Below are 18096 nucleotides of genomic sequence, written 5' to 3' on the forward strand. Positions count from 1 at the left end.
CATTAGACCTAGATCTCTTTTCAAGTAAAAGGGAGTGGCATTTTATTTCTTTCAATAATTTTACCACTCTTATATGGTTATATAACAGAAACAAGAAATAAAAATGCTCAGTAATGCTTGAACAGTGTTGTTGCTTTTTCACATTCATACTGTGCAAGTTCCTGTTCTTGGATTTTGGACAAAGACATTTACTTTTAAAGGTGTTTTCAAAATACATCACTGCTCAAAGTAAAGCCTTTGAGGGTAAATGACAAAGTACCTACTGTGTTGTGATACTGCCTTAAACTAAAATAATACTATCATTATTGCTCTCAGTTTTTTAATTTGTAAGTTAAACAAATAGTTATTGGCGATTAATCCTTCTTTAAGCTTTTGTTTTGCTGCACTATTTTTAGTTGGAAAACCAAATTTATTTGGATACAGTTAAAATACATTACATTGTCTCATGTAAATATTTGGTGCTACAAATAGCACCATAAAGTACTATCCCAATCTTAAGCTGATTTTTGGACCACCACAGTTCTTGCTTACTGTAGTTATAACATTTTTTGTGCATTTGTATTTCTATGGTTCTTTTCTCTTTTTGTGTTTTTTTTTCCATAAGACTGTTTTTGTGTTTTTAGGATTAATACATTTATAATGTATTTTATGCTGTTCTTTTAAGGGGAAGGAGTGGCTATGTCTAAACTGCCAGGTGAAACGGGCTGCTGGAGGAATTGAACCTCAAATTGATACATCTTTGGGAAAATCTTTCAAAAAGACTACTCCCACACAGCCTACACCACAGAAGACTAATGCACCAGGCTCTCCCCAGAGAAAAGTACCAACATCAGCACCACAGCCAGCAAAGACTAAAGAACCAGACAGTCAAAAGGCAGTCAGCCCAGCTCCTGGTCAGACAGCATCTCAGGAGAACAAGAAGACACAACCGCAGCAGACGAATCAAACTGTAGGAAAGCAGGAAAGCACCACTAAAGCTGCACAGCAAGAGTCCGGAGGCCTCTTTGGTTTTGGTGGTGCTAAAACTCAGCCTGATGCTACAAAGCCTGCAGATTCAGTGACAGGGAAAATGTTTGGTTTTGGTTCCTCCATTTTCAACTCTGCATCTACTTTGATTACCACAGCTGTTCAAGATGAACCTAAAAGTACACCACCTGTTTCTCCCAAGATGTCTGCTGCAAAGGATTCTAAACCCCCCACTTCGAAATCTCCTCTTCCAGTCAAGAAGCTGGAAGAGGCCAAAAAAACAGAGGAACTACAGAAAGCCAAGGGCTCACCACCAGTACAGCCAAAAGCAGAAAAGCCATCATCAGAGCAACCAAAGAAAGCATCAGCTCCACCAGTTGTTTCCAAGGCAGGCCAGTCTACCTGCTCTCTCTGTAAACTGGAACTTAATGTGGGCTCTAAAGATCCTCCCAACTATAATACTTGTACTGAGTGCAAAAACACTGTCTGCAACCAGTGTGGATTTAATCCTATGCCAAATGTTAAGGAGGTAAGTTAAGAAGAATTGTGTCGAATATAACAATTTATTTGAACAATAACTGTGACATTATGTCTTTTTTATTGTTGTCACTTTAAAATGTCTTAACATTAAAATGTATTCCGCAGCACGACTGATTGAATTTTTAAATATTGTTGCTCCATTGTAGGTGAAGGAGTGGCTATGTCTCAACTGTCAGATGCAGAGAGCACTGGGAGCATCAGAACCTCCAGGAACTCCCATGATGAAAATACAGGCTTCACCGAGTAAAGTCACTGCACAAGACAGTGCCCTAAAGAAGGAAACTCCCCCAGTGGATAAACTTCAAAAGAAAGAGAATGTGACATCTGCTGAATCTAAATTAAAGGAGCCCTCTCCATCAAGCTCACCTCAGCGGAAAGTGCAAAAGCCAGGAGAACAGCTGGCAAAGACTGAAGATGTGAAAGGATCTGAAAGTCATAGGCAGGCCAGTCCAGCTTCTGGTCAGAAAAATGCACAGCAAAGCTTGAAGACAGGTCCTCAGAAGCCAACAGATCAGATAAATCAACCAGGATCTAAAAGGGGTAGTACAGCATCGACACAAGGGGAATCTGGATCGTTCTTTGGCTTTGGCAGTTCTACAACTCAACCTGATTCTGCAAAGACCCCTGAATCACTAGGTGGAAAAATGTTTGGCTTTGGTACCTCCATCTTCAGTTCTGCATCGACTTTAATAAACTCAGCTGTCCAAGATGAATCCAAAAAGACACCACCAGTGTCTCCTAAGATGTCTTCTGCACGTGACTCCAAGTCTCCCACTGTCAAGAAACTGGTACAGGAGAAAACATCAGAGCAAACACAAAAAGACAAAGGTTCACCATCAGTACAGACAAAAGCAGGCAAACCTCCTGAAGAGGCATCCAAGACAGCACCTGCATTGCCTGTCGTTTCTAAGACAGGCCAGTCAACTTGTCCTATCTGTAAACTGGAACTCAATATGGGTTCTAAAGACCCTCCCAACTACAACACCTGTACTGAGTGCAAAAACACTGTCTGCAACCAATGTGGATTTGATCCTATGCCAAATGTTAAGGAGGTAAGAAAATACTTGAACAATCACCTATACATATTACATATATAAATGTTTGTCAATGAACTTATTACAGTCTTTTAATAGTAAAATATTCTATTGCATTAAAACTACCCTGACTATATTTTAATTAATTTTTCCTTGCTTTAATATAGGGGAAGGTGTGGTTATGTCTCAACTGTCAGATGAAAAAACCAGCAGAGCAACCAGAAAAGCCACCGCAGAGCCAAAAGACAGGACCTCAAAAACCACCTGAACAGAGAAATCCAACTGAAATCAAAAAGAGTAGTATTACATCCACTACACAAGAGGAGTCTGGAGCTGTCTTTGGATTTGGCCGTTCCACACCTCCCTCAGATTCTACAAAGCTTGGTGAATCACGGGGTGGAAAAATGTTTGGCTTTGGTACCTCCATCTTCAGTTCGGCTTCGACTTTAATAAACTCAGCTGTCCAAGATGAATCCAAAAAGACACCACCAGTTTCTCCTAAGCTTCCTGTCTCAAAGGCGAGTGAATCACCATTTGTTCAGAAGCAGGAGCAGGAGAAGAAGGCTGTGCAAGTTCAAGAAGCCAAGACCTCTCCCCTGATACAAGCCAAAGTAGAGAAAGAGCCAGCTTCACCAGCTCTTCCAAAGGCAGGCCAATCTACCTGTCCACTCTGTAAGATGAAACTCAACTTTGGCTCAAAGGAACCGCCAAACTACAGCAAATGCACTGAATGCAAGAACACTGTGTGTAACCAGTGTGGATTCAATCCAATGCCAAATGTGTCAGAGGTAGGAGAAGCAATAATTACTCATTTTACTTTAATAAAACTTCAATAAAATGCACGGCATAAATTACATATATAGACCTGTAATTGAATTGTTATTACAACATTAATTTAGATGTTAATATTATTTTAAATGTTTCATATTTTAATAAAATATACTTTGTTTTTGCAGGTTGGTTATGCAGAATGGTTATGTCTGAACTGTCAGATGCAGAGAGCTCTTAGTGCAGCTGAACCCACAGGGCCTCCTGTGAAACACCTCCATGGAGATAAAAAAATTTCTCCATCTGCTGTACATCATAAAGCAATAGTTACTGATCAAGTGGAAACTAAAAAGGAAATAAAATCAGATGCAGCTCCTAAGATGGAGACTCCAGGGGCTTGCATACTTCAAAAGAAGGACACAGCCACACTAGGCTCTCCTCAGAAGACACGGTCCACAGCAGTAGCACCTTCATCTAAGGAGGCTAAAGGACCCGAAAGTGAAGGACATCCTAGCCCAACTCCTGGTGAGAAAAAGCCTCTTGATATTTCAGTTGCATCAGGCCCTGAGAAACCAACTGACCAGGGAAGTCAACCGGGATTAAAACAGAGTAAGGTCACCACAGTCACACAAGAGGAGTCTGGAAACCCACTAGGTTTGGGTGGTAAAATCGTAACTGATACTTCAAAAACAACAGAATCCATCAGTGGAAAGATGTTTGGCTTTGGATCTTCCATTTTCAGCTCAGCATCCACTTTGATATCATCTGCAGTTCAAGACGAATCACGGACCACACCACCAAGCTCTCGAAAAATGTCTGCGCCAGCACAAGTCTCGCCGAAGATGTCTGCTGCAACCAAGAGTTCTCCAAAAAGTACACCAACAGTTTCTCCCAAGATGTCACCGGCAAGGGAGCCTAAAACTCTTCCTCAGAAGCCAGAACAAAAGAAGAAACCAGAAGAATCCCACCAAAGCAAAGATGATAAAGGTCTACCACAAGTAGCAAAAGTGTCTCATATGGCTCCTAATGCAGGCCAGACAACCTGTCCACTGTGTAAGGCTGAGCTTAACATAGGCTCCAAGGACCCACCTAACTATAACACCTGCACTGAGTGCAAGAACATTGTCTGCAACCAATGTGGATTTAATCCCATGCCAGTAGGAGAGGTAAGTACATGAATACAAGATTTAAAAAATATTGTCTGTTTTCCACATTGCCTGTAGTGTCAAAACAATCAAATACCACCATGCTGGCAGCAGTTATAGTCTCAGGCATGTTTTTGTGGTCATCTGTGTCCATGTCTGTGCATCTCAGACTTGAAAACATCTCAAACACACCATGTGATTTTTTAAATTTTTTTTTAGCCAAACACTGTAGTGTACTCAGAATTTAGTTATCAAAAGTCAATGCCACTGTGAGCTGAAAATATGCCTTTTGTCATAATTAATAAATCAGATGATAATTCTTATAAAATTTAATATAAATGGCTAATAGGATTAAAAGATATAGTGATGATGTCTTATAAAGAGAAGTTAAAACATTTTTCAAGCCATTATCCAATGCTCTATCTCAAGAGCAGAGGTAATATAATAATCCTATTTCACTTTGGGCCAGATACTGTGTAGGTGACTTTAATCTTTGGTACCGGCCTTTTGAATTCAATCATTAAAAGTTGCTTTTTAAAGTAATTTATTTGTAGATGTATCATCTGTGGTATTAAACTATATTTAAGTAGAGATTTGATGAATTTGTTTTGATGCATAATGTATACATTTGATGATATAATCTGTAGTTATAAAGCATCACTTAACCAAGTGTCTATTATATTTTAGGTAAAAGAGTGGCTGTGTCTTAATTGTCAGATGAAAAGAGCAGTAGGAGCTTCTGAGCTTACTGGACCTCCATCACTAAAGTCACAAATGTCACCCAATAAAGTTTCTTTACCTGCTACAGTCCAGTCCAAGGAATCTTCCAAACTGACTACTCCTCAAACAAAGGACAGTCCAGACACAGCTGTACAAAAGCAAACCTCAGAAGCAGTCTCCCCACAAAGAAAACAATCAACAGCATCTGTGAAACAGGCTAGCCCAGCACCTGAACGTAAAACATCGGAAGAAAAAGCGAAAACAGCTCCTGAAAAAGTCCCAGATCAGGCAACCCAACCTGGTCGTAAGCAAACTAATGCCAAAGCAGCAACACAGCAAGAGTCAGGAGGCTTCTTTGGCTTTGCTGGTCCTAAGCCTCAACCTGAAGCTGCAAAGTCTGCAGAGTCAGTGAGTGGAAAAATGTTAGGCTTTAGTTCTTCAATCTTCAGTTCTGCATCTACTTTGATAACCTCAGCAGTTCGGGACCAGCCAAAAACTACTCCACCAGTTTCACCTAAGATGTCTCCTGCAAGGGAAACCAAATCTTCCACTGTAAAGAAACCAGAACAGGAGACGAAATCTGATCAACCAGAACAGATAAAGGGTCCACCATCAATCCAGTCAAAAGCAGAAGAGATGAAGCCCCCTGCTTCCCAGAAGCTGGAGCAGCAGAAGTTAACTGAGCCATCCCTGCAGACCAAAACACCAGCATCAAGACAGGTGCCATTAGAATCTCCAAAGGCAGCAGCTTCCCAAGCAGCTGTCAAACCAGATCAGTCTACCTGCCCACTCTGTAAGGTCAAACTTAACACTGGTTCCAAGGATCTGCCCAACTACAATACCTGCACTGAATGCAAAAACACTGTGTGCAACCAGTGTGGATTTAACCCTATGCCAGACGGAACTGGGGTAAGACTAAGAAGAAAACAAAACATGTTATTATTGACACTTTGTATTTAACTAATATCAGCAGACTTATACTTTTGAAATGTCTCTTGTTGACCTAGATTTCAGGATTTCAAGGAATATTCATCCAGGATTTAGGAATATTAAATAATGAAAAAATACTACGTATTACTAGATGTATTACAGCATTGGAAAAGTAAACTAAAATAAAAATAACTAGTTTAATAAACAATCAGTATTTGTAAATAGATCACCTAACAGTATGTGTGTGTGTATATAACTTTTAATTTTATTTAATTTTTCTTTCAGGCAAAGGAGTGGTTATGTCTTACCTGCCAGATGCAGCGGGCTCTAGGAGTAACAGAGCCTCCATCAGTAATTTCAGTGAATGCTCAGATACCTGCAAAACCCCAAAAGAAAGATGTCACCAGCCCAGCTGAACCTGAAAAGAAGGTGTATTCAGCACAGCAGTCACCTCAGAGGAAACTATCCGTAACGGCACAGCCTGCTACATCTGAGACTAAAGTCAAGCCAGAGGTTCACAAACAGGCCACCCCGGTTTCTTCTCAGAAAATACAACAGAAGCCCCAGAAAACATCAGCTCCTAACAAATCACCAGACCAAATCAGGCAGCCTGAACGTAAGCTGAGTACTGCCACTCCACCACCACGAAAAGAATCGGGAGGCTTCCTTGGATTTGGCAGTGGTAAATCTCAACCTGATGCTGAAAAGCAGGCAGAGTCTGTGACGGGGAAAATGTTTGGCTTTGGTTCTTCTATTTTCAGTTCTGCATCCACTTTGATTACCTCAGCTGTTCAGGACCAGCCTAAGACTCCACCAGTTTCTCCCAAGTTATCCCCTGCAAAAGAGATCAAATCCCCTGCTACCCAGGAGAAAACCAAGGCTGAACAACCCCAGCTGATCCAGACACCACCATTAGTCTCAGCCAAAGTTGACAAGGCTCCATCAGAACCTCCAAAAACAGGTGAAGCCTCCCAAACCACCGTCAAACAAGGCCCGTCCACCTGTCCACTTTGTAAGGCTGGGCTCAACATAGGGTCTAAGGATCTGCCTAACTACAATGTCTGTACTGAATGCAAGAAAACTGTCTGTAACCAGTGTGGATTTAACCCAACACCAAATGAAACGGAGGTAAATAAACCAAAAATGTAGTTATTAAAATGTATGTTATGTATAATATATACGTTATGTTTTCTTAACTGTGGCGATTTATGCTTTTATTTTAAAAATCTAGTTGTTAAAGACACACTTACTCAAAATAATATGCTTTTCCTTTTAGATGAAGGAGTGGTTGTGTCTGACTTGCCAGATGCAACGAGCCCTCACAGCAGCTGAATCAGTACAGCCTCCACTGATGAAACCTCAGGCATCACCCAGCAAAGCATCCGCACCTGCCGCTGAGCAAAAAGATGTCTCTGAGACTAAAACGAAAGATATTATTCCCACACAGAAAACAGACGTATTAGAGAAAAAGCAGAAAGAAAGTCCAAAACCAGAGGCACCAGCAGAGAAAATGGATATCGTACATCGAACTCCAGATATCGTTCCACCTGCAAAAGACACCACAGCTACTGTTTCAGCTGAAGCAAAAGAGGAGAAAGTTAGTTCACTGCCTGCCAAGGATGTTCAAGCCATCACTGCACCTCCAAGCGAAGAAAGACAACTGCCTTCCCAAGGTGCACCTGTTATCACTAATGCTGAAACTTCAGCTATGAAGAAAAGTGATCTCACACCAAGTTTTCCTCTGCCTAAAGAAGATTCAGAAAAGGAAAACAATAAAGTTGAAACACTTCAGAAAACAGCTGAACAGCTGATTATATCCTCTGATCAAATACAGGAAAAACAACCCCTAAGCAAAGAATCACACCAAGTTGTTGCTCAGAAACCACAACTGGAAAAGAAGCAACCTCAGCCAGTCAAGGCTCCTCTATCAGAGCAGACAACAGTGGATAAAACACCAATAGAGTCTGAAAAACCAGAAGCTGCTCCCAAAGGGGCTCACTCTACTTGTCCACTCTGTAAAGCAGAACTCAACATGGACTCCAAAAATGTTCCAAACTACAACACCTGCACTGACTGCAAGACCACTGTGTGCAACAAGTGTGGATTTAGTCCTATGCCAAATGTAACAGAGGTAATTAAATGTTTTATCAGTGTAGAATGCCTATTTAGACATAGTTCTAGTATTGGTTTGAATTTGCTTGTGTGAGAGACAGATTGACAGAGCTCATGTGTGTTTTTCATACAGGTAAAGGAATGGCTATGTCTCAACTGTCAGATGCAGAGAGCACTTGGAGCCTCTGAACCTCCAGGCCTACCAATGATAAAACCACAACCTTCACCAAGCAAAGAGGTCCCTGCCAGCACACAGAAGACAGACATCTTGACAGCTTCTAAGAAAGATGTTTCTAAGCCAGATGTACCCAAAGGTGACCTTGTTAGCATTCCTGCAGCCAAAGAAACTGTCTCCCCTGTCAATATTGACCTAACTAAGGAGGTTGCTCCAAAAGTTGCTTCATTGCCTGACAAAATGATTTCATCCACTATCATAAAGACGGATGTTTCGCAAAAGCCTTCTGCAGAGACTCCCAAGGGACAGCCAGACACACCCCAGCAACAAACTCCAAAAATTCAGCCTGCCGCTCCCCCTGATTCAAAGACAGAAAAGGCACCCCCTCAACAGGCTCCAAAAGCTGCATCTTCTTTAGCTAAGTCTGCTCTTCCATCAGACCAAGAAGCAAGAAAGGCACCCCTTCAACAGCCTCCAAAAGCTGCGACCCCTCCAGCTAAATCTGCTCCATCACCTGTTCAGCCTGCAAAACAGGAATCAGGAGGCTTTTTTGGTTTTGGCAGTCCTAAAACACAGCCTGCTGCTGCAAAATCCGCTGAGTCAGTGACAGGAAAGATGTTTGGCTTTGGGTCATCGTTCTTAAGCTCTGCATCCAATTTAATAACATCAGCTGTTCAAGATGAGCCTAAAACTACACCACCAACGCCACGTAAAATGTCCACCACAGCCAGTGTCACTCCTAAAACTACACCACCAACGCCACGTAAAATGTCCACCACAGCCAGTGTCACTCCTAAAACTACACCACCAGCACCACGTAAAATGTCCACCACAGCCAGTGTCACTCCTAAAACTACACCACCAGCCTCTCCTAAAACATTACCTGCAAAGGACACCAAACCACCGCCTGTCCAGAAAACAGAGGAGAAGAAACCAGAGAAACCACAGCAGGATAAGACTCCTTCAACAGTTCAAGCCAAAGTGGACAAAGTTCCATCAGAGCCCCCTAAGGTGCCAGTAGACACCCAAGGTGCTTCAAAAGCAGATCAGTCTGTCTGCCCACTCTGTAAGGTGAAACTTACAGTGGGCCCCACAGATCCTCCTAACTACAACACTTGCACAGAATGCAAGACAACTGTCTGCAATCAGTGTGGCTTTAATCCAGTACCAGATGATTTAAAGGTATGCAACTTTCTGTTTATTGTTGCCCTTTTTGTAGTTTTCATATTTTTGTCACTCAATTATTGTGGGTCCTACTAAATCAAGTATTACTTGATTTACAAAACAATCCAGCCATAACAGCTTTATGAATATTTAACTGATGTTAATCTGAATTTAATCTAAATCTAAAGACTTAATCTAAATTATTTGTAATAAATTGCCTGAATTGGCTTAATTTTTGCCATTTATCTCCAGTAAAATGCACAAATTATAGGAAGAATTTGAATACCAAATTTGAGAAATAATTTGTTAAAATATAGATGTTTTATTTTTCAAGAGACATCGAAAACATGTTGCATACCCCAATTTGAGACTGTAACTTTTGAAACTTACATTTGGAGAAGAATTATCAGATTGAGTTGATAAAAGCTACGCTACTCTGAGTCAAAAATATAAAAAATAAAAGTAACAAAGCTGGGCATTATAGAAAAGCTTTTAAAACAATACAGGAGCTCTCACAGTTCCTATTGTTTGAAAAAAAAGTTCGCCTCTGATTTTTTTTTTATAATTATGCCTTATTAAAATTGCATTAAAAGAAAATAAAAACTACATTACACTGGTAAAACAGTTTGAGAAATTAAACACATTTTATTTTTCAATGATCATGATTTGTTTGTATGAATGAATCCCCTTTGAATATATGCACGTTACATTAGTAACCTTGATATCATTGGATATTTTTTGTGCTTTAAAATCATTGCACCTTCATCTGATTTCAGAACACTGTTATTGTTTTTTTATTTATTGGACAGTGATTTATGCTTTCCATTACACTTGTTCCAGGTAAAGGAATGGCTTTGTTTAAACTGCCAGATGCAGAGAGCCCTTGGAGTATCTGAAGCCATTGAACCTACTGTGGTGAAACCCCAGCCCATGCCAAGCAAGGTTTCTACACCTCCTCGCTCTGAACAGAAGGACACACCGACATTAGTCCAGAAGGAGAAAGCTGCAGAGTATGCAGATGTCCAAAAAGAGGCTACTCAAATAGTTCAACCCAGAAAAGAAATTCTCAAAGGTGAGGCTCCAGTGCCAACTGCAGTCCAAAGGATGGACAAAGCACAGCAAGATTCTAAGGAAAAGGCACAAGGACATGCTCAGGATGTGGCCAGCCAGCCAAAGCTTGTGGAAAAACCCCCACAAGGACAGATTTCACAACCTACAAAGCCAGAAGTAAAGTCAGGTTTCGCAAAACAAGAAGCTGGCAAACTACCACAACAGCCATCAAAGCCATTGACCCAATCTCCCAAGCCTGCCCCACCACCAGCTCAACCAGCGAAACAGGAGTCTGGTGGTTTCTTTGGCTTTGGTGCCCCTAAACCTACTGTTCCAAAGCCTGCTGAGTCAGTGACTGGGAAGATGTTTGGTTTTGGTTCATCAATTTTAAGTTCTGCATCTACATTGATAACCTCGGCAGTTCAGGATGAACCTAAAGTTACACCACCTACTCCACGGAAGATGTCCACTACAACAAGTGTCAGCCCTAAACCTACACCTCCGGTTTCTCCTAAGATGCCCCCAGTAAAGGATAGTAAACCACCGGCAACACAGACACCTGATCCACTTCAACAGGCCAAGGCTACACCATTAGCACAGGACAAAGTGCTTCAGGTTGCTCCTAAAGAAAGTCTGTCTACCTGTCTGCTCTGTAAGGTCAAACTCAATGTGGGAACGAAGGAGCCACCCAATTACAACACCTGTACTGAATGCAAGAACATTGTCTGCAATCTTTGTGGATTTAACCCCATGCCTCATACAGCAGTGGTAAGTACAAAAATACTCTTGAATACACATATTAATGTTTCAGTTACAATTTACAGAAAAAAGGGAGTTTTTTTCATCAGCTGATATGCCTTGTGTTCAACTGGCAGGAGTGATCCTTATCATGATCATGTCTTTTTGAATTAATGTGACAAAAGCACCTTATTTTAATATTCAGTGTTTCCATTGGGGAGCCAAACATGAGTAAGAGCACCACAGAGTGATAGTGAAGTGGCCATGTTGCTCCATTTGCACACTTTTCAACATAATTTATTTCAGTGGCTTCTTATTTTATATAAAACAAATTGTTCCAGTACAAAAGTTTTGGTCAGGCACATTGTTGGCTTTCATGTAAAAGTTGCATAAAATCTAATATAAGAACACTCACGTTTTGGCAATGCACCTGAGACATGTTAATGAGCATGTTAATGACTTTACAAGTGTTTGGTAGTCCTAATGCTGCTATTTATCAGTACAGTAAGTTTGTATCCTTACTACACTTTCTGTTTATGTGGTGTTTCTTGTGCTATTAAATATTGGTTTGGAGTGTTCAGGCTGCACCAACATATTTTAGCACATTTTTACTCTGAGGAATATTCCTTTCTGTTGCAAAGGGTGGAAAAACATAGACTGACTGTCATAAAGCTTTTTATTCCTTCTGAAAATAGAGCACACCCGAGGCAGCATTTTGCTCTGTTGTTTGATTTTCTTGACAAAGAAAATAAAATACAAGTGGAGTAGAATATTAGATGAAGGTGCCACAGCAGCTAGAATCTGATGAGAACTTCAATTTATATGTATTTTCAGACTTTGATTTTGAAGAGCTGTCTGTGTCCATTCAGTTTATTATGTCTTAGTGTTTGGAATAATTACAATGTAAAACAAATCATACCAAAACTACACTCTCTCTAACTGCTGTGGTTCTCTCTCCACGGAAGATGCCAGGGTTATTACATAACTGCTCATGAGGAGAGTGCTTCAGCTGGCCAGGAGCACTGAAAATGTATTAAAGTGATTGACGGTTGCGCAACCGCATTAGCGAGATGGGATCTACTGCCATAGGAGACCCGGGTCAAGGGAATCTCCATCCCCCATAAGAGATTTGAGATGGCAAAGCCCTGTGATATGCCAATAAGTAGAGTTGAAACAGATTAAGTCCAGCAAAACAATGCAGTACATTAGAAGAGCAGACATTTCTTATCAGGCCATCTGCTCTCACACGCAGCAGTGGCTCCATGTAATTCAACAATTTCCTCTTCGTTTTGGTGACATGAATATACACGTGTACCTGCTTTGTGACTTACCCACGCACATACAACATGTAGCTGAATGAAATGTGCAGTGCTGTCTACTCTTTCTTTGTGAAATTCTAGACTTTACTATAATTAAGTGAACAAATACCACAACGCTTTTTTAAATCTCCTGAGATGTGGATTTAAGAGTTGATGCTGTAATTTGTTCTGGCACACTCAGACCTGAATCTTTTTTTCTTTCATTTTCCCAGTGACAGATAACATAGAATGACATGTGCCATTTATGCAATTGACACTTGTCACTTTTTTCGTTGACACAACAAAATGGTAATAACCTGGAGCTTGAATTTGGATTGTGTTCTGGGGGCTGGGGGGATGTGAGTCAGAGTTTGCTGCTTTGGGTGTACAATGCACATGTTTTTTCTAAATATGTGATGAAAACAGAAAAAGCTTCAGTATGACTGGATAGCACGATAGGATGCCATATTTGCTGCTGTCCTATGACCTGCTTTGTCCAAAATGGGTGTGTTCACCAGTTTACTATCTGGGTTTTTTTTAGCACCCTTTTAAAATATCAAAAAGTAATGTTTGAAAGAAGAGGAGGTAAAGTGAGTGCCATCAGCAAGTCTATTCATTTTTTTCCGTTTGCCTGTTCTGCTTCAGCTGATGCCATCAAAAGCCTGGGAGTGACTGTTGTCTGACAAGTAGGGCACACGTGTGTTGTGCTTTGCTAGCTAAAGCTTAGAGTGTGACAGCTGTGACAGTATGAATGATGATTCCTCTATTTTCTGTGTTACCACTGGTTTAAAATAGAATATTTGTTCAGCTTTACCAGTACAAAAGCCCCACATTATTACTGTCCATTTAAATTGGTTTACTATGAGACCCAGTAGTTGCCTCAAGGTAAGACAGTACTGTCAAGGTACAGAGGAGTACCTTGACATTGCTATGTTAAGTTGCTACATTTCAGCTAATAGGAAGAAAAAAATTAATCGTTCTAGAAAGAGCTGTGTGATATATAGCTAATTTTGCATGATTTCACAATTTTATGGTGTTAAAAAGTAATCAGTCAGCAGGCTAATTAATGTTTTTTAAATTATTATTTTTTGCGGGGTAGTTCAATATTATGGTAAATGGTCTGATTCTCATATAGCACTTTTCTACTCTCCCAAAGTACTCAACGCACTATATACAACATGCCTCATTCACCCATTCACACAAGCACTTCTAAACTAAACTCAAGTGCAAACTAATCTACACACACACTACATCCACACTCCGATGAACACATCAGAGGGCAACTTGGTTCTTGCCCAAGAATATTTGACATGCAGACTGGGGAAGCCAAGGATCAAACCACCAACCTTCCAATCAGTAGCTAATCTGCTCTACCTGAGCTACAGTCACCGCTATGTGAGCATAATATCATGTATGAAAATCTCACATGCATAAGCTTAATGATGCGGTCCAGCATTAAAGAGGTGACAACAACAAGTCTGTTGAATGTTTTTTAAGAATTTCCCAGTTTAAATTCATGAAAGTTGAAGCAATGGAAATTAGTCACAAGATCCAACATTTATCAAAGAAGGCCACCTTTGGAGTGCATGTGCCACCCTTGGCAACCATCAAAAAATGGTCTTAACTTAAATTTGAACTTAAATGGAAATTTAAACTTCTGGAGGCGTGATGGCTGTTTCTGGTTTATGTCAGGTGTCGAGAGTAATCGCTGGTGGGCGTATTGAATTAGTCACTGAATGTCACATTGCAAAGTAAATGCATCTCAGTTGCACCTTCACATTTCTTTTGCATTTCACTGACAATCAGAAGACCAACTATTAGAAAAAAAACATCCACCAACTCTCGGTGAGCAGCCATGATATGTTAGAGCAGGTAAACTGATGATGTTGTTTACTATTGTGTTAGCTGGTATGTTATTCACTAACACACAGTGAAACAGAGAGCAGATGTAAGCATTTTTTTTTTTGCTCTGACTTGCAAATTATAGGGAAGGACTTTCACTAAATTTGTAAAAGTAGCTATGAAAACACCGAACAGGAAAGGCTTGGTTTACAAAACATAGAGGGAGTTTAACTCCTTGGTGCTATGTTACAAAGAAAATACTCAAAATTGTACTTACATAACCTGTTATTACTTCATTTTACAGAGTTAGTTAATAATTAAAAATTGTATTAATGCTTAAAGTATCTAAATATAAATATAGAAATGAATAATAAGTAACATGAATGAAATGCTTGTAAATTCCACATCATCTCAAGATGCGTTCTCTCTCCTGTACTGACAGTGATTAGGGGTTATATGTTAATACATGATCATTTCTAAGAGCTTCTTTAGTTCAAATGCTTTAATTCTTTTCTATAAACAAGAATCGTAGAAAATATATTTGGAATTTGGAAACACTGATGTTTCTGTATCAGTAATTCTGTGCCTGCATTTATTCATTGCTTTAAAAAATATTATTCTATTCATCTATTTGTGTTTGTAGCTTATAGCTTTAATTTGTAACATTTCCTTCTAATGCTGGAACACCCTCTTACCACTGGTCCCACAACAGTCTTTATCCCCACTGCACTCTGCCATCAAATGAAACTTTGCTGATGCACCAGTTGTCACAATGGAAAAAGCATGGGCATATTTCATTGTCTTTAGAGTGAGTCACTGTGGTTATTACAGATTAGTAGGTCAACATTCTGTATTATCAGAGTGCGTGATTTATGAGAAACCCTGCTCTGTGGGGGCTGCTGGAAGCCAAGTATATTAGCAAGCTACAGCCTTTGCTAAAGGTGCTTGCCAGAAAATCAATAAGAGCCTTACTAGATCCGACACATCAGCAGGAAAGCACAGAAGAAAGGCTGAGAAATAGTGAGTCCTTGAATCTAGCTATGTTAAGATACATTTCAGCACCACCACGATAAGTTATGATAGGTGTCTAAGAAGTGACAAATAATATTCATTATTAAAACAATATAAAAAAATTGTTTCATTCGTCTAAAAATGCAAGACTAAAACATTTTTGGTCTTTGGAGCATTTTGATTAATGTGTCTTTGCTGAACCAGTCACTTTTCATCCCAAACACTACGACGACCTAAGAGTACTGAGGATCCATTGAGAGTTATCAGAAGAGATCTGGCAAATGTTTTTATTTAACATACATAAATAACAGTAAAAGTATTTTAACATCTCACATTTTGAATGACATATATAATTTATTTGTCTTTTTGTTTAAGTGATTTGAACAGGGAAATGATTTCATAAGCTCAGCAGATCTAGCTTAATGCAGCATACCTGTGTGTCAAGAGCCTATTTTCCTTACTGCTGTCATTGTCAAGGTCTGATAATCCAGCTCAGAGGCTAATCGTGTGGAGCAGTCTCTCCCACAGCTCTCTGCTATAAGCTCCTGCTCTTTGCTCATAAAATAGATTTAATTAAACAAAAGAACGATGGCAACTTTCCAAGCCCTGTGGCTCTGATGCATGACTCTGAAGCAGTGACTGGCGCTAGTGGGGGATGTGAAGGGTCTTTTTTGTTGACGGAAGTTCTTTTTTTTCTGCCTTGCTGTCAGATTTTGCATTAGGAGGTTAAATGACTTATCAGGTTCTAGACTGGTGCAGTGAGGGGTGTACTTGTTTATCACAGCTGCCTTGTCCACCATTTAATACGCAATGCAAAAGTGAGTTGCTTTGTTTACGTTCTTCCTGCAATTTGTCAGTACATGCATTCATCACTTCGGTTGAAAAAGATCAATTAATACGATTCAGACCAGTGTAATACTATTACCTGAAGATGGCGTGAACCATATTAGATTGTCGGCAAGTAGCTTTGTCACAACCTCTGTGTTGTGAATATGTTTTAATTTCAGTTTGCAGTTATCTTTACTAAAGACAATCCATAGAGGGTAACTAATAAATTGATGCTGACTAATAGAATATCAGAAATATTACAACTGTAAACATCTCCTGTAATCAATGATTGTAAAATGTATCTGATTTTATATCCATCTTCGAACTAAAGTTAAGATTGCTTATGACTACTTGCGATTTCATCTCCTTGAAAATGACAAATGGCACAGGTGTTTATACACAGGAAAAATTGTATTCATTTTAGTATACATTAGTTATAAAGATAATCAGCTGCCTCCCATCAGACCATATTGTAATGGGTCTACAAGATGATCAAACAAACAGGAAGAGCAGAAGTTTATGATTATTAATTTATCCTCTGAATGGCCTTGGTAGTGACATGAAATTGCTGATTAGCATACACAGGCAAGAAGAGCATCTTACACCTTACCTGTGATTACATCTTGTAAGCAAGACAGAGAAGAATATGGAGCATGGAAGGACATGTTGGGATTATATTAGAATACTTGAACTAACCCTAACCTTTAGACTTAAAAGGTTTTTCAGCACATATTCTGTATTCTTGATGAATTGTTCTCAGCAAATATGGGTTTTAGATGAACCTCCTGGTAATTAGTGTTTGATCAACTTCAAAGGTAAACATCACTGATGCTGAACTCGCATCAGATCACACGAAACTGAGACTCAAATCATTTTGTGTTTAACACAATTATCAGCATCATACACTCTGCTGATGAGGTATTATTTGTTACTGTTGGTAACAAATAGGATTATCATCCTCCTGACTGAATCACGACTCACTGAACAAAAACATCTCACTGTCAGGCAAACTGAATGCATCAGTATCAGATTTTCCTCTAAGTCTAGCATTTTTTCCCCATTTTTTATGGCGTTATTTATCAAAGATTATGTTAATATGTTCTCACTGGCTGTAATTTTGTTTTCAATTAATATTTCTCAGTTAGAAACAAAACACGCTCATGCAGTTTATCATATTCATCTTGCAGTGTTACTGCTGCCTACACTTTCTGAATATAAACACTTCCTTGCATGCTCTATTTGCAGTAGATGTACGCTATCAGTCTTCAGTGGTAGTTCTGGAAAGTTACAAGCAATAATTATACAATTTAGTGGGACAAAATATACAAACAAGAGGGGTATTTTAAAAGCTCAGTTTCACAAGTAAAATGAAAGAGAAAAAAACAAAGTAACTGTGTTACTAGTTTATGAATTACATGGGCATTGTTATGCATATATGACCACTGTATTAGCATAATTATGATATTCTAAATGTATATACACTAAACAGTAGAAGTAGTATGGGTCTAATACATTAAACCATGGATGAAGTAATTAAAACTTTGTGGTGTTTCACAGGATATGTGTGTGTTATAAACTCCCCCTCTGTCCTATATGAGAGCAGCTCTCCCTGACTCTGCAGAGGCAGGCGCATTGCTGTGATTTGGTCTGCTAGGTTGCTAGTACAGACACAGTGCTTAATGTATTGGCAGCTTATGGCTTTTGTCCTCTTTAGCTGTCCATTAATGGAGCTTAGATGTGATAGGAAATGTCTTCAGAGGAGTACATTTTGAAGT

At 39.5% G+C, this 18096-nt stretch overlaps 1 protein-coding gene across 1 annotated transcript in view; it reads left to right on the plus strand.

Moving 5' to 3' along the window:
- The window catches only part of pclob (piccolo presynaptic cytomatrix protein b), a 65915-nt gene that overhangs the window by 14092 nt on the left and 33727 nt on the right, over positions 1-18096 (plus strand). The window contains exons 4-13 of the mRNA XM_080303305.1: positions 665-1495; positions 1653-2558; positions 2708-3328; positions 3497-4474; positions 5171-6082; positions 6389-7231; positions 7380-7776; positions 8128-8234; positions 8349-9572; positions 10395-11372. Of these exons, the coding sequence (XP_080159431.1) occupies positions 665-1495; positions 1653-2558; positions 2708-3328; positions 3497-4474; positions 5171-6082; positions 6389-7231; positions 7380-7776; positions 8128-8234; positions 8349-9572; positions 10395-11372 (7797 nt within the window). The remainder of the gene's footprint in view (positions 1-664; positions 1496-1652; positions 2559-2707; positions 3329-3496; positions 4475-5170; positions 6083-6388; positions 7232-7379; positions 7777-8127; positions 8235-8348; positions 9573-10394; positions 11373-18096) is intronic.

The sequence above is a fragment of the Astatotilapia calliptera genome, chromosome 7 (assembly GCF_964374335.1).
Source record: "Astatotilapia calliptera chromosome 7, fAstCal68.1, whole genome shotgun sequence".
NCBI classification, from domain to species: Eukaryota; Metazoa; Chordata; class Actinopteri; order Cichliformes; family Cichlidae; genus Astatotilapia; species Astatotilapia calliptera.